Source organism: Thamnophis elegans, chromosome 2 (assembly GCF_009769535.1).
Source record: "Thamnophis elegans isolate rThaEle1 chromosome 2, rThaEle1.pri, whole genome shotgun sequence".
In the NCBI taxonomy this organism is placed as follows: domain Eukaryota; kingdom Metazoa; phylum Chordata; class Lepidosauria; order Squamata; family Colubridae; genus Thamnophis; species Thamnophis elegans.
In genome coordinates this window covers 54,894,973-54,908,714 of record NC_045542.1, presented here as the reverse complement: position 1 = coordinate 54,908,714, position 13,742 = coordinate 54,894,973, and the positions used below count along the sequence as shown (strand labels likewise).

General features: G+C 37.3%; 1 protein-coding gene across 1 annotated transcript in view; it reads left to right on the top strand.

Moving 5' to 3' along the window:
• The first annotated feature begins 317 nt into the window (after positions 1–317).
• EVPL (envoplakin) overlaps positions 318–13,742 on the top strand; it is a 45,279-nt gene continuing 31,854 nt past the window's right edge. The window contains 2 exon segments of the mRNA XM_032211758.1: positions 318–486; positions 11,855–11,957. Of these exon segments, the coding sequence (XP_032067649.1) occupies positions 413–486; positions 11,855–11,957 (177 nt within the window). The 5' untranslated portion in view covers positions 318–412.

Genomic DNA, 13,742 nt, shown 5'->3' with positions numbered 1-13,742 from the left:
ATTTAGAACCAGATTAGCCTTTGCAGGCAAAGAAAGGTATTGCATGAAATGGCTGTTGATAACTGTGTGAACATAGCTGGGAAAGTTTTGGCTTGTACAGAGGTGCATTCTTCTGAGTACCAGGGTGGAGACTCCCACTCTCCCTCTGGCTTTTATTCATTCAGTCCTAAACTGGTTTTTCTAGTCCCTCTTTTTTTTTAAAAAAAGCAAGTTTTCATCACTGCTGTTGATCACCTGCACTTTGGGGAGGAGCTTTCCAAATTCCGCTTTTAACAATGTGCACACCTTCTGAACCTTTCCTGTCAGATCATCGCAAAAGGAGCAGAGGTAGAAGCAGCTACAGCACCCTCACACCTCCCATCAAGACCCTTCCTGATATCAGCAAGAGGGAGTTTCCCAGGATAACACCGAGATGTTCAAAGGGGTGGCCAAAGGCTCTCCAAGCGGGAGCGCCCCGACCAAAGGGTCCCCAATCAAGCAGTTCAAGTAAGTTGCTGATTCTGCCAACTTTCTTTTCGCAGAATTGAATAAGAGCTGGTGTTAATAAAGTAAATCTAAAGGGAGAACAATTTCCTACATATATCCTTTTAAAAAACTTAAATAATGTAAAGGCTAAAAATCCAGTCTTCTGTCTACTTGTGGGGCATAACTCCACTGAATTCAGTGGGATTTATTTACAAAGAGTAAGGTAAGGTATTCAGCAAGATGCTAAGGAAAATCATTTTTCCTGTTTAATAAAAGCAGTCTTTTATGAAATTAAGAAGCAACTTCTTAGTTACTTAAATAAATTGCAAGGAACAAGTGAAAGTATTATTTGCCTAACAAGATACCTGAAAACTAAAATCTGTTTTTGTCCCTTGCGCAAATATGCCAAAGTTGAACGCAAATTCTCTTTCTCTCATATTATCCCGCATCAGCTTTTCCCAATACAGTATCCATGCTGGATGGGAATTTTAGGACTTTAGTTTACAACCTGAGAGGCTGTAAGACTGGAAAAAACTTATAGCTTTTTTTCTTTTTCCCATAGAAAAACTTGTCAAGATCTCTAAAGCAAGGAAATCTTAAAAGAGACCTTATGCAACAATGATTATCCCATGTAGTGGAAGAAAATACGTACAATGGACATAACACTAGTTCTATTTTAAATAGGTTTCCAGACTCCTTGCTGTTTGAAATTATATTGATTATATTTGTTTAATAATCAGATTTTTTTTAAAGGATTTGTATATAAACAGCATGGATTTGGCATTTCAAACACATGCACCCTCTTTACTGTTTTGCATTTGTTTAATTCCTATCAATATTTTCTAGTAGACATGCACTTTGGAAATATAATCCATCTGTCAGGTACCCTCTTTTGATCATCAGCTAGATTTGGCTACCTTTTTTGTACACTGTAAAGACTAAGAATCTCATATTCCAAAAATCATATTGGGAGTTATCCATGGAATGTGGTATTGTGTTTTTGCTGGTATCGAAGCATGTAATTCTTTTTTGCATGATACTAACAGAATAAGTAGCTGAAAAAGTAGGGGAAATATATTATCAGAGGGGTATTAATTTGTTAATTTCTCACTTTTCTTTGAGGACTCAACTCTTCTAATTTCTTCCACCCCCAACAACCCCCTTGTGATGTTGGCTGGTCCAAGAGAGAATGAATGAGTCAAAGTCACTCAAGATAGTCAATAGTTGGAGGTTGATTAATTATTTTGTTCTCTATCCAATTGTTCTCTCCATTTTGTCCCTGGTCTGGTGAAAGGCAGCAACTTTATCAGAAACTTAATTAGTCTCCAGAAGAAAATTTCATAATGTTACAAGTCTAATAAAAAGTAAAATCTGCCAAATTTAATCATCTTTGATCTTAGATAAATGCATAAGTAACATTGCACTTTGTGCCTACTGCTACTGTATTTAGATAGATGGTGTATTTGAGGCTAAAATGTTGTGCAATATCCAGCCTGCCATTTTATATATGCTACACACAGTTGATAAAGTATATTATAATTACCATTAGAATGATTAATTCTCATATTTTGAAAGCAAAAGAAAATATGGGAATTGCAAAGGAAACAGCCAACAGCCAGGAAGTGATTCAGCAATAGGTTAAATCCTGTAACAGGTGAAGTTTAATGTAAAAATCTGGTTTTGCTTTATTTTCTGAAATGTTGAGAGGAATGGGTCCAGTCAATTTCCTGAGTTCTGTTTTCTTTTTGAGAAGGAAAAAGTTGTTACTGTTAAAAGGCTTGTCTGCTGAAATCTCAGGTGGAGCTGTACTCATGAAAAGATGTGATGTATGGTGTTGATTACTTATATGGTGGATACAGCTGCAAAATACTGTATCCATCACAGATATCAATTCTCAGATACCAATTATTACAGATATAAATTCTCTGTGCTATGGTAGCTTCAGGGTTTTTTTTTGGTGGTGGTGTTCTTGTCCATTTTCTTTCTTAACTACTTTACCTTTTTCAAAATGTATTCCCTCCCCTGAATTTTTCGATCCCTCCATCTTGTTGAAAGCTGGAATCATTTTGACACAACATAAGGAGCAGCACTTACAAAAATGATTTCCCTATTATTATGAACATCTTAGACTAGCAACAAAATATTGTGATGATTAGAGTGTTGCTCAGTTCCATCACCCATGCAATCTTCCAGGAGATTCCATTCCTTGGTCCCTCCGCTCCAGTTTTTGATCTCTTCTCCCAACCAACTGAATGTTTAATCCTCAATGCCTATATTAGGAGTTCATTCCTCAGATTTTTGTCCTTTTTAAATTTTCTCATCCATCTGAATTTTACTTGTTTTCTTCTGAAGTTTGGGAGGAGCAAGAGAAAATGGTGGAAATACCTTGGTTAAAAACGAAAATTTTTACTGCAGTCTTTCCATTCATCACCAGCATCTATGTTGCCTTTTTATTATACTGCCTAACCATGGATTTGCGAATATATTTTTGAGCCTAAGAATACTGTGGGCTAGTGAAAAGCCTTCTATTCAAATGACAACTGAAAAGAGAGAGAATTCATTAGGTATTAGCCAAAGGTAGCAGAACTCAAAAACAATCTTGGTTGCAAGTTCTTACTGTACTTCTCAAATTTTACAATTAAATTTCTTGATTTTTTGGTATAGCATCAGCTGCATTTTTTGGTAGTTTATCCAGAGCATTATGAAGATTGTTTGTTTAGGTGACTTTCTTGAAGCTAATCAAGTAGCTTGTCGAAGCAAATTGAAGGTGTAATATTGTTTCTTTACTTTTCTAGATTTCACCTCATTTATGCAATAAATAATGCAATATGAAGTGTGTAGCTAAAATAGATATACTTCAAAACTAAAAGTCTCTCAGCTATGAGAATTCTTGAGTGTAAATTATGCAGGACTATTTCATTGCATGCTCCTTATGCAGTAGTCTTATATATACTTATCTGAGAATTAGTCCTATAGGACATTAACATGGTACTATTGACTTCTCAGGAGAAAATATGCAGGGGATAAAAAAATCCATGGTGATGTTATAAAACCCAGATCCATTTGAACTAGAAATGTTTCAAGAATTCCACTGATTTGCAGTTTATATGTTTGTAATCAACAATGAAAAGAATTTGGTTTGCAACCCTGGCTGATGCATGCATATGGGAAGGGTGTGTGCTTCAATGTGCACAATAACTCCGTGGTGAATGCTTTCATTACAAGACAGTTCTACCATATTGCTGGAGGAAGCTGTCTTGTACTTACGGACACTATGGCTGTATTCCCCAGTCATGTTAACCATACTTGGTTCTGCTTAGTGCACAATGCGAATGCAACAATTGTGACTTTTAAATCATTATTTATTTTATTGCAAAAGCTGAGTCAATTAAGAAGAAGCTGTCCAGGATTTTAGCCTGCAAGGAATACTTTTACTAATGATGCTAAATAGTCAGATTCCATTTTTTAAAAACATGTAAAGCCTATTCTATTCTAAACCAAAATACAATGGTCAGTCCTCAAGAACAGCAATAATAAAGTTTATCTAGTTTCCTTTATGGGCTGTCCCTGAGCTGTGGGCTTTCTGATAAAGATCAGCAATGTGGCTTTGTTTTGATAGTTTTCTGTGGTAATTTCAGTAAAGACAACCTGGATTCCAGAAAGGTGTAGAATTGTGAAATGCTACGGTGTAAAGTAACACCTCTGAAAATGCAGAATATCTACTGTATATTAACCTGACAATATATTCTTCCTACTTTACATCTAGAAAGTCTATACCATGTTTCCCCCAAAATAAGACAGGGTCTTATTTTCTTTTGACCCCCCCCCCAAATAAGCACTTGGCCTTATTTTCAGGGAGGTCTTATTATTTTTGAGGTACAGGAGGTGGCAAGTGTGGTCACCTCATGGCGGCTGCTGTGTTGCAATATTTTGAGGGAGGGCTTATTTTGGGGAGGGCTTATTTTTGGGGAGGGCTTATTTTCAGGGAAACAGGGTAGTTAGTTACATATGGCTTTATATTAAGCTGAGTTTGTGTATTCTAAATCTGTTATTTGTTCTTTTGTGTTGTCAATTGGTTTTTCTTCACCAAAACAAAAGGCAAATAACATGGGTGGAGTAGACCCGTGTTTCTCAACCTCAGCAACAATAAGATGTGTGGACTTCAACTCCCAGCATGCTGGCTGGGGAATTCTGGGATTTGACATCCATGCATTTTAAAGTTGCTGAGGTTGAGAAACACCAGTTTAGACTAACTGGGATTGCCTTCCCCAAACTCCCCACAAATGTGAACAAATTCCCAATACATTCAGTGGGCTTTAGCCTTGGGAAAGTCTGGTTTAGATTTTGGATCCAAGATTATGATGTTTCATCTAGTTTTCCAGATTTTGCTTTTGATTCAAATAACTTTTGTAGCTTCCGAATCCATTGTAATTTAATATAAATCTATCCATGTTATCCTTGTTTTGCAGTCTATGTAGCATGGCTGGGCAGTGCTCTGAATGTATCCACTATTTTTATTTATTATGCCTGCCTGCTTGTCATGCAACTCAGGGTGATGAACAAAAGAGCCGAGGCAGCTAATAAGATAAAAAATGAAACTAAAAACATTTCATGCGAGGGCAGTTTAGGCATTCAAACAATTAAACTGGGCTTCTGATTCAGTGCCTGAAGGATGAGCTGGATCTTCAAGGCTTTTTAAAAGGCAGGCAGGGTCAAAGCCATCCGGGGGAAATACTGTTCTGAATAGTGGCAGAGGAGGCACATTGGCTTGCCCAACAAGATAGAACTGTACTTGAATGATGGAACCTGGAGAAGGTCAACTCAATCAGGTCTTTTTGGACAGGCAAGAATAAATAGGAGACCTGAAGAACTTTATAAGTGAGAACCAACACCTTGAATTGGAGGCCCATTGGCAACTAGTGCTGCTTGTATAGTAGTGGTATTCCATGGAGGGGGGATATCCATAACTATCCATGCTGCTGTATTCTAGCTATAGCTTGAGTTGTGTTGAAAGGCAGCCCCAGATAGAGCACATCCCAGTGGTCCAAAGACAAAAAAGGAGCATACAGTGGGCTGCATCTAGCATCTCTTAGCCTCTCCTTAATCTAAAGACATCTTTTCCCAGGATGAAGGTCCTCCATACGTCAAGGATGAATTTCAGGGGACCCTGCCGCTTTAAGGTTTTGCCCTTTGCATGCTCTGAAATAACATTTTGGCTTTGAATTTACATATAGATACACCATATGTAATAAGCCATGTCAAGCAATTACGTTATATCATGTTTTCTGAGTTCCAGTCTTTATGGTCCTGAGATCAGATTTGTCTTAGGAAACTTATTAAGCTCCTCCATATGCAGTCTGATGAATAAAACACCCTCAATATGCTTTATTTCTATAGTGTTTTACACTATTACCACCCTCAAACCACCTCCACCCACCCCCAGCTCAGCTTTCATTCAGTAGTTGAGTGTAGAGAATGGCAGCCCAGCCTGAGATGTCAACTAATCAGCATTCAGTTCCTCTGTTCAAACATGCTGCAGTTTACAGTTTCACTCCCTGGCCCTGTTTCTAGAATTCTGTGAATTCATAAGTAGCACAAAGGAACCTAAGATTTATAAAGAGGCAAAAAAAAGTTTTGAGCATCTCCTCCATATGCACAGTCCATGAATTTGTCTTCAATGTGTTGCTCTATTGCCTTGAAAAGCCATTCAGTAAGGTAGTCAGTTACGTGGGAGATGGAACAGATAAATTGTTTGGAGGCAGAAGTGGAGAATCTAAATATGGCTTTTTGGTTTGTGGTAATTGAAGTTATTGACAAACTGCATTTTTTTGCTACAAATCTTTCAGGTAAGTGTCTGCACTTGGCAGGAGAAACATGAGCTGGGTGTCAGGGACCACAGTGGATAGTCTGTCCATATATCTAGAATAATATGTGTTCAACCATAGCAGAATCAGAGGTTGAAAAATATTTCATTTTTAGGCTGTTAAAGAAAGCATCATATTTATGATTTTGCAGAATGTACCACAGCTTTGCAATTGGAGATATGTGATTGGCTTGGGGCAGGGTATTTCAAACCACTCATAATAGTTGTCAGCTAGTTGACATCTATGAACAGGACACTTTTCTTCAAGCCTAACATTTAAAGAGAGGACAAAACTTTTTGGGAGAGGACAAAACAATACAAAAAACAATAGTTGGCATGGAAGCCTTTGTATCGTATTGGCTGAAAACAATTATTAATTTGGAAGAAAACAGAAGATTGTAGATAATCTGACATAGGCTGGGACTGATACTGGCTGGCTGCAGTTATTTTACCTGGGTAAGGAAATATAAAACATGGTTGTCCAATCTCTTTGGAAATCTTCAGTGATGGAGCATTCACAATTTCTAAAGGCAAGCCATTCCACTGATCGATTATTTTAACTATCAGGAAATTTCTCCTTATTCTAGGTTACTTCTCTCCTTGATTAGTTTCCATCCATTGCTTCTTGTCCTGCCTTAAATGCTTTGGAGAATAGGTGGTCTTTGTGGCAAACCCTCAAATATTGGAACACTGCTATCACATTACTCCTAGTCTTTCTTTTCATTAAACCTCATTTTGTAATTTGATTTCCATTTGGGAACTCCCAAAACCAGAAAAATGTATCTCCAGAGAACTTGTGCATGGGTTAAATGGTAGCAAAATCATGGAGTTGAGGAAGCAGCTAGCATATTTTGATAGATTAAAAACATTTGATGTAAATAGACAGGAAGAATTATTTAAATGAGAGGAAGACTTAGCATAAATCATGCAAAAGAGAGACCTGCCTCATCAATTATTTAGAACATTTTGAAATATAAGCCAGCAATAAGAAGGGGATAATCAGTTATCCTTATGAATAGTTGGGCTTCTAGACAAGTGATAGTTGTTAGATCCTGTACCAAAGACTCATATGTAAGGAGTGTATTCAAGTCATACCGCATCTTTTCTTCAATCAATTCATGAGGACAGATGTAAGTATGAGGCCTCTCCCTCTAGCATTTGAATTTCCCACAGTGTCGTAGAGCATCTGATACGGCATGCAATTTGCTCAGAAACATTGCAGAAACATTTGGATGATGGGTAGCATCCTAGACTCATCAACTATTGCCAGTTAAATCCAGTAACTTGTAAAAACAGGTAGACTAGTCAAAATAAGTGAGTCAGTAATAGCATGTTACTAAATGCTACACACTATCGTTGTCCTGCCTGGCCATCTTAAAAGAAGCACATAGAACTTTTCAATCCTATCAATTTAGAGAGAACTTTTGCTGATGGGGGACAGGCCAAAGTCCAGAGAACAAGAAAGGTTTCATTGTTCTCTCCCCTCTAATTCCTGTATGGGTTTCTTTTATAAAAAAAAAGGTGGGTCAACATAACACCCTGAGTCACCGTATTATGGTTTCTTACACCCCATGCCATGAACAACAGAATGTGAACAATCATCTTGAAACTGTGACTTTCCCTTGGTTGGTCTCTATAGAAAGGGATTTCATGAAAGCAAATACATTGATAGGTTTGTCTCAACATGCCTGAGAAGCAATGTAGAATAACTCATATTCCTTCTAGTTTGGCAGGAAATAACACTGAGTACTGGGTGGTGCTCAGGTATTTACTACCATGTCTCCTCCTCATTCCTGGGAGGGGAAGGCTATGAGGCTGAGCAGGAGACAAGCAGATTGTGCAATTGACAAAAAAGAATGACAAACTAGTTTCTATTTCCAGGCTGCGGGGGCCAATGACCTCTGAGGAGTGGGGTGGGGGAAAAGAAATCATTCTACAGGTGTATAATTTATTTTCCAGCTACAGTGTTCCTGTTGTTATTTAAGTGCTAACAAGTTGACATTAGATACAAGAAATTGCAGTAATGCAGAAGCAGGGGCAATCTTTATGCTCTGGAACTCCAAAGGGTGGAACTGGAACCAGTTGGCGATAATTATAGGGTGCCAAATTTCAAGTTAAACAGTAGGAGAAAGTTTTGAATGTTAATCCTTTTCCACAGGGAAAAAAAACTGCTTTAGGAGGTGTGTTCTCTTTTGCCTGACACATGTGAACAATGGCTGGGAAATTATTTTTCAGCAATGCTATTGGTGCATTCTGCACCTGAATTTGATATCAAATAGAAGTTGGCCTCTCATACCTCCCCAAAAAAATCTTCCAACATTATAGCTATATTTGTATGATATGCTAAAGCATACCAAGGTTAGGCTTAATATGCTGTCCAAACTTGCAGTCCTGAGTTGGCATAATCACAGTATGGAATGATAGTTTAGAGCAGTGTTTCTCAATCTTGGCAAGTTTAAGGTGGGTGGACTTCAACTACCAGAATTCCTCAACCAGCTTGGGAAAATCCACCCATCTTAAACTTGCCAAGATTGAGAAAACACTGGTTTAGAGTATGTTTATTTTCCTTGACTGCGCTCTCAGAACTGCAATACCAGAAATAATCCCATCATCCTTTCATCCAGTGATGAAATTCAATTTTTTTTTACTACTGGTTGGTTCCGTGGGCGTGGCTTGGTTTGCATGGCAAAACCTTCATTCCCACCCCACTCTGGGGCCAGCCAGAGGTGGCATTTGCTGGTTCTCCGAAGTACTCAAAATTTCCGCTACCGGTTGTCCAGAACCTGTCAGAACCTGCTATATTTTACTCCTGCTTTCATCATCTAGAAACAAGGTCAGGTAGCAAGAACTTACCAAATCTGCTCCTATGGTACATGTAGCTCAAATTGTTTGGGGCTTTTTGAGAGTGTTCTGAGAAGAGTAAAAGAAAAAGAAAAGAGAGAGACTACCCGAGAAAGAATGACATTGCTTACTCATGTATGGGCCTGTTTATGAGCCTATGAAAATATGATGTTCCTGAAACATAAAAGCTTCCTTTGAAGAACATCATCTAGATGGAATAAAATTAATTAAACAACATTTTGTTGCAATATCAACCAATTTTTCTGGAAGGGCTGGTTCATTTCCCTACATATTGCCAACCATATTATTTTCACGTAATGATTATGTATCAATATCCCTCCTTTCGTTGGAGGATCAGCACACACTTTTCATTCCACAATATTAATTTATTCTAGGATTTGCTACTGCTCTAGTAATGTATGGTTAACAAATGAGAAGGCTTAAATTGGATTTTAATTTGAAAGACCAGTCAGCACTTTTGTTCTAATGTCATGAAACTCTTTTGTGAATCTCTTAAAGGTTTTGAGTTTTAACGATTTATGACAAAATTTGATTTTGTCTCGTTGAAATGATAGGATGTGTTTTAAGACATACAACCCCGATGTACTGAAAGCTTTTGATTGTTTTCTGGTCTACTTAGAAAGGCTGGTACCTATTGTGAGGAGAGGGTGCTTCCAGATGACGTCAAGTCTCCGTTGATTTAAAGGCCAATCTGGATGTTGCACAGCAAATTAAAGAAAAATGCTCCAGTGTAGGCAGAGTTAAGATTCCTTCTGTAAAGTGTATAATTCTTATTAAGGATTTTCACAGAGTGTGGACAAAAAAAACCCCAAGATGGCAGTACGATCAAAGCTCCACCTATTTTTTTATGTGCCTCATGGAGCTAATACATGTATTATTGTAACTGTCCAGTTTTGCTTTGCTTCCCATTTTATTATTATGTTCTTTATGTTGCAATTAATGTCTCTGCAACCTAGAAGCTGTTCTTTTCACATGGTTACGTGAAGCTTTTGTAGAATGCCTGGTTCCCAAATAGTTTAAACACATCTGGTGTATGATATCTTACAATTGAAGGTGACAATGGGCATCACTAATATTGATATTAACATTTATTAGTTGATATAAAGTGGCTTTGTTTTATCTTATAGTAGTTGAGAGGTTGTACTATGTGCGTCTGGTATTTGGTAAGTGTTAAAATTTGATGGAAAAATGAAGTAATAATTAAAATATGGGATTTAACTGTCAGTGAGTCCAGAGTTTTTGAGTTTGTTTGTGTATATCAGGGCTACAAAACTTGCAGATGCGTCATGCACTGGCCACACCCACACCCAGTTTAGCGAAGGGGAAAAAGTCATGATATATCACATGATGACGGTCACGCTCACATTTGTGAACCGGTAGGGAAAGTAAGTTAATACCACCCCTGGATCCAATCTCAGTTTTATCCAATAAAATCTGCTCTTCTATAGCATTTGTTAAATCTGTTTTTATAATATCAGACAATCTTGTGAATAATTTCTGAGTATATTGCTCCCTAAGAATCTTAATTAATGCTCTATTGCATTAATGGGTCTTTTCTCTAATAGGCATCCTTAGTTGCCTCTGATCAACCTTCATGTCTCCCTTTATCATATACAATACAATAGCAGAGTTGGAAGGGACCTTGGAGGTCTTCTAGTCCAACCCCCTGCCTAGGCAGGAAACCCTATACCGTTTCAGACAAATGGCTATCCAACATCTTCTTAAAGACTTCCAGTGTTGGGGCATTCACAACTTCTGGAGGCAAGCTGTTCCACTGATTAATTGTTCTAACTGTCAGGAAATTTCTCCTCAGTTCTAAGTTGCTTCTCTCCTTGATTAGTTTCCACCCATTGCTTCTTGTTCTACCCTCAGGTGCCTTGGAGAATAGTTTGACTCCCTCTTCTTTGTGGTAGCCCCTGAGATATTGGAACACTGCTATCATGTCACCCCTAGTCCTTCTTTTCATTAGACTAGACATACCCAGTTCCTGCAACCATTCTTCATATGTTTTAGGGTTAGGGTTAGAATGTAATAAGGCTTAACTGGAGAGGCAGTTTCTGTAAGCAGGGCAATAAAGATTAGGCTAGATACAACACCAGAATGTTTCCTTCCTGCCTTCCTTATAGGATTAGCATTGTAAAGTGGAAAAAAACAAAATGAGATTTCTTCCAATAACCAGTTCTCCCAAATGCTTAGAAAGTTAACAACCAGTTCTCCAGAATAAGAGCGAACTGGCTGAATCCCACCACTCCATGGCTCTGAGACACTGCAACTGTCATAAATATGAGCCAGTTGCCAAGTATACAAATTTTGATCAATGAGCATGGGGATGCTGCAATGGTTATAAGTATGAAAAATGGTCATAAGTCACTTTTCTCAGTTGCAACTTTGAATGGTTACCAAACAAATTGTTGTAAGTCAAGGATTATCTGTATTATCAAGTAGGTCAGAGGTGAATATATATATACTTCACTGCTATGTAATTATTGATTCTGGAGATTTTTAAAGGAATTTATTATTGAGGCTAATGTTCCAGTTAGAGTTCTAATTCTATCGTATACTGAGCAAAATAATTATCCAAAAGAATGTGGCTTCAGTATGAAATTCTGAGCAAAAAAAACCCTGAATCTTTAAGCTACCTGATTTCTATATCCTTATTTGCAGATCATCAAGCAACAATGATCTAGCGGTGCTCATCTCTCGCATGCAAAAAAATGCTGACCAGGTGGAAAAGGACATCCTTGAAACACAGTCCAAACTTAAGAAGGTAAAATTGGAACTTGAATACAAAAATCATGCTATATGTTTGACTCTAAAGTTTATTGGAGAAAGCTCCAAATAGAATAGTAAAATCTCATTTGCTGGTTGGGCAAATCTATCTATCTATCTATCTATCTATCTATCTATCTATCTATCTATCTATCTTTCTTTCTTTCTTTCTTTCTTTCTTTCTTTCTTTCTTTCTAAATGGCTTTCTGTGTGTATGTTCCAGAATAACTGTGGAACGCCTTGAGCAATTTGAACCAAACTTGGTACACATATGACTTATTCTCAGGAAACAAATACTGTGGGGGTAAGCCACCCCTAATACACATCAGGGGGTGTGTTCTGTTAAGATACAGCTTGTTGTGCCTTACAATGGCTTCTACTGTACAGCGCAGTGGAGTTTCTATGGTAACAGTTTCACAGTACTCCATAAGTGGGCTCCATCTGGTAAGGGAGACAATCCAACATTAGAAATTACATTTGGTCCAGACATTTCTCCCCTATAAATAAATACCCGGGTAACGCCAGGTTATCAACTAGTACATAAAATAAATCTATGTTCTTTATTTCAACATGGCAAGATTACAGAAAATCAGAGTTGTCTGGATGTACAATTTTTTTTAAAAAAATTAAAAAGTGGATTGAACTCATGAAATAGTTTCTTGCAACAAAATGGCCCTTCAGATATCTCCATTAAAAATTCAAGAGGTCTCCTCTTTGAAACTTCTTTAATTCTTTTTAAATATTAGATAAAGCACAAATGTTATTTCATTTTTATTTATTTGAATTCATTAGCTGCCTCTCTTCAGTGGACTCAATTAATGAGTGATGTTAAAGAAAGAAAAATATATATATTGTGCTTTTTAAAAACTATGTGGAAACCTTTAACAGATCTGAATGGAGGTGGTCTAATCTTGTGGAGAAGAATTGGTGAATACATGTATGAAAGTGAAGGTTGAAGTTAATTGTGAATGAAATATATGTCAGAAAGAATGAATCAGAGATCTTCTAAATCAGGGAAAACCAGGGTTTTTCAGAATGTGTTCTTCAGAATCCTACTGACCAATCACATACTATTCATATATGGAATGCTACTACATGAGAACTTGATGGGGTTCCATGAGAGACCAAGATTCTCCCCCCAAAAAATCACTTGAACACAGCTTTGCTTCTTGATGAAGGATTCTGGGAATGGACTAAAGAGCTAGAGTTTCCTATATTGTACAGATAATGGGAGAGTGTCTTCTATAACAAATGTGTCAATGGATCTCAAATTACAAATTATGCAACAAAAATAATATTTTGAATATTTTGGATTCCATTACATTTGTATAGAAAAGAACTGTCAAAAACAGCACTTTATTGGAGATATAACAAGTATAATGCTTCTTTAAAACATAGATTTTAACTGTGTCTGATATTTTAAACCATGGGGCCTGGTTTTTGATATACTGGGGTGAGGAAAGGGGGGCTAGGTGCCTATTTGTGTATGCATACAGAGCAAAAGAGAGGGAACCTTTACCTTTACCTATGTTTGATTGTATGATAACTCTGAGCTTGGAACCAAGAAGACTATGACTGACTCATGAAAATTATTTTTATTTTTTTATCTTAGAGTGAGGGGAGAGTAATTATGTTTCTGGATGACAGTTTACTTGGTGTAGTGTACCTCAGTTGCTAATCTAGTTTTATCTGAGCCTCTCCTTCCATGTTTGATAGAGGATAACCATTCATAAGAAGTTCTAGGTACTCTCCTGTCTACTATCAGGGAACTCAGAATATATGA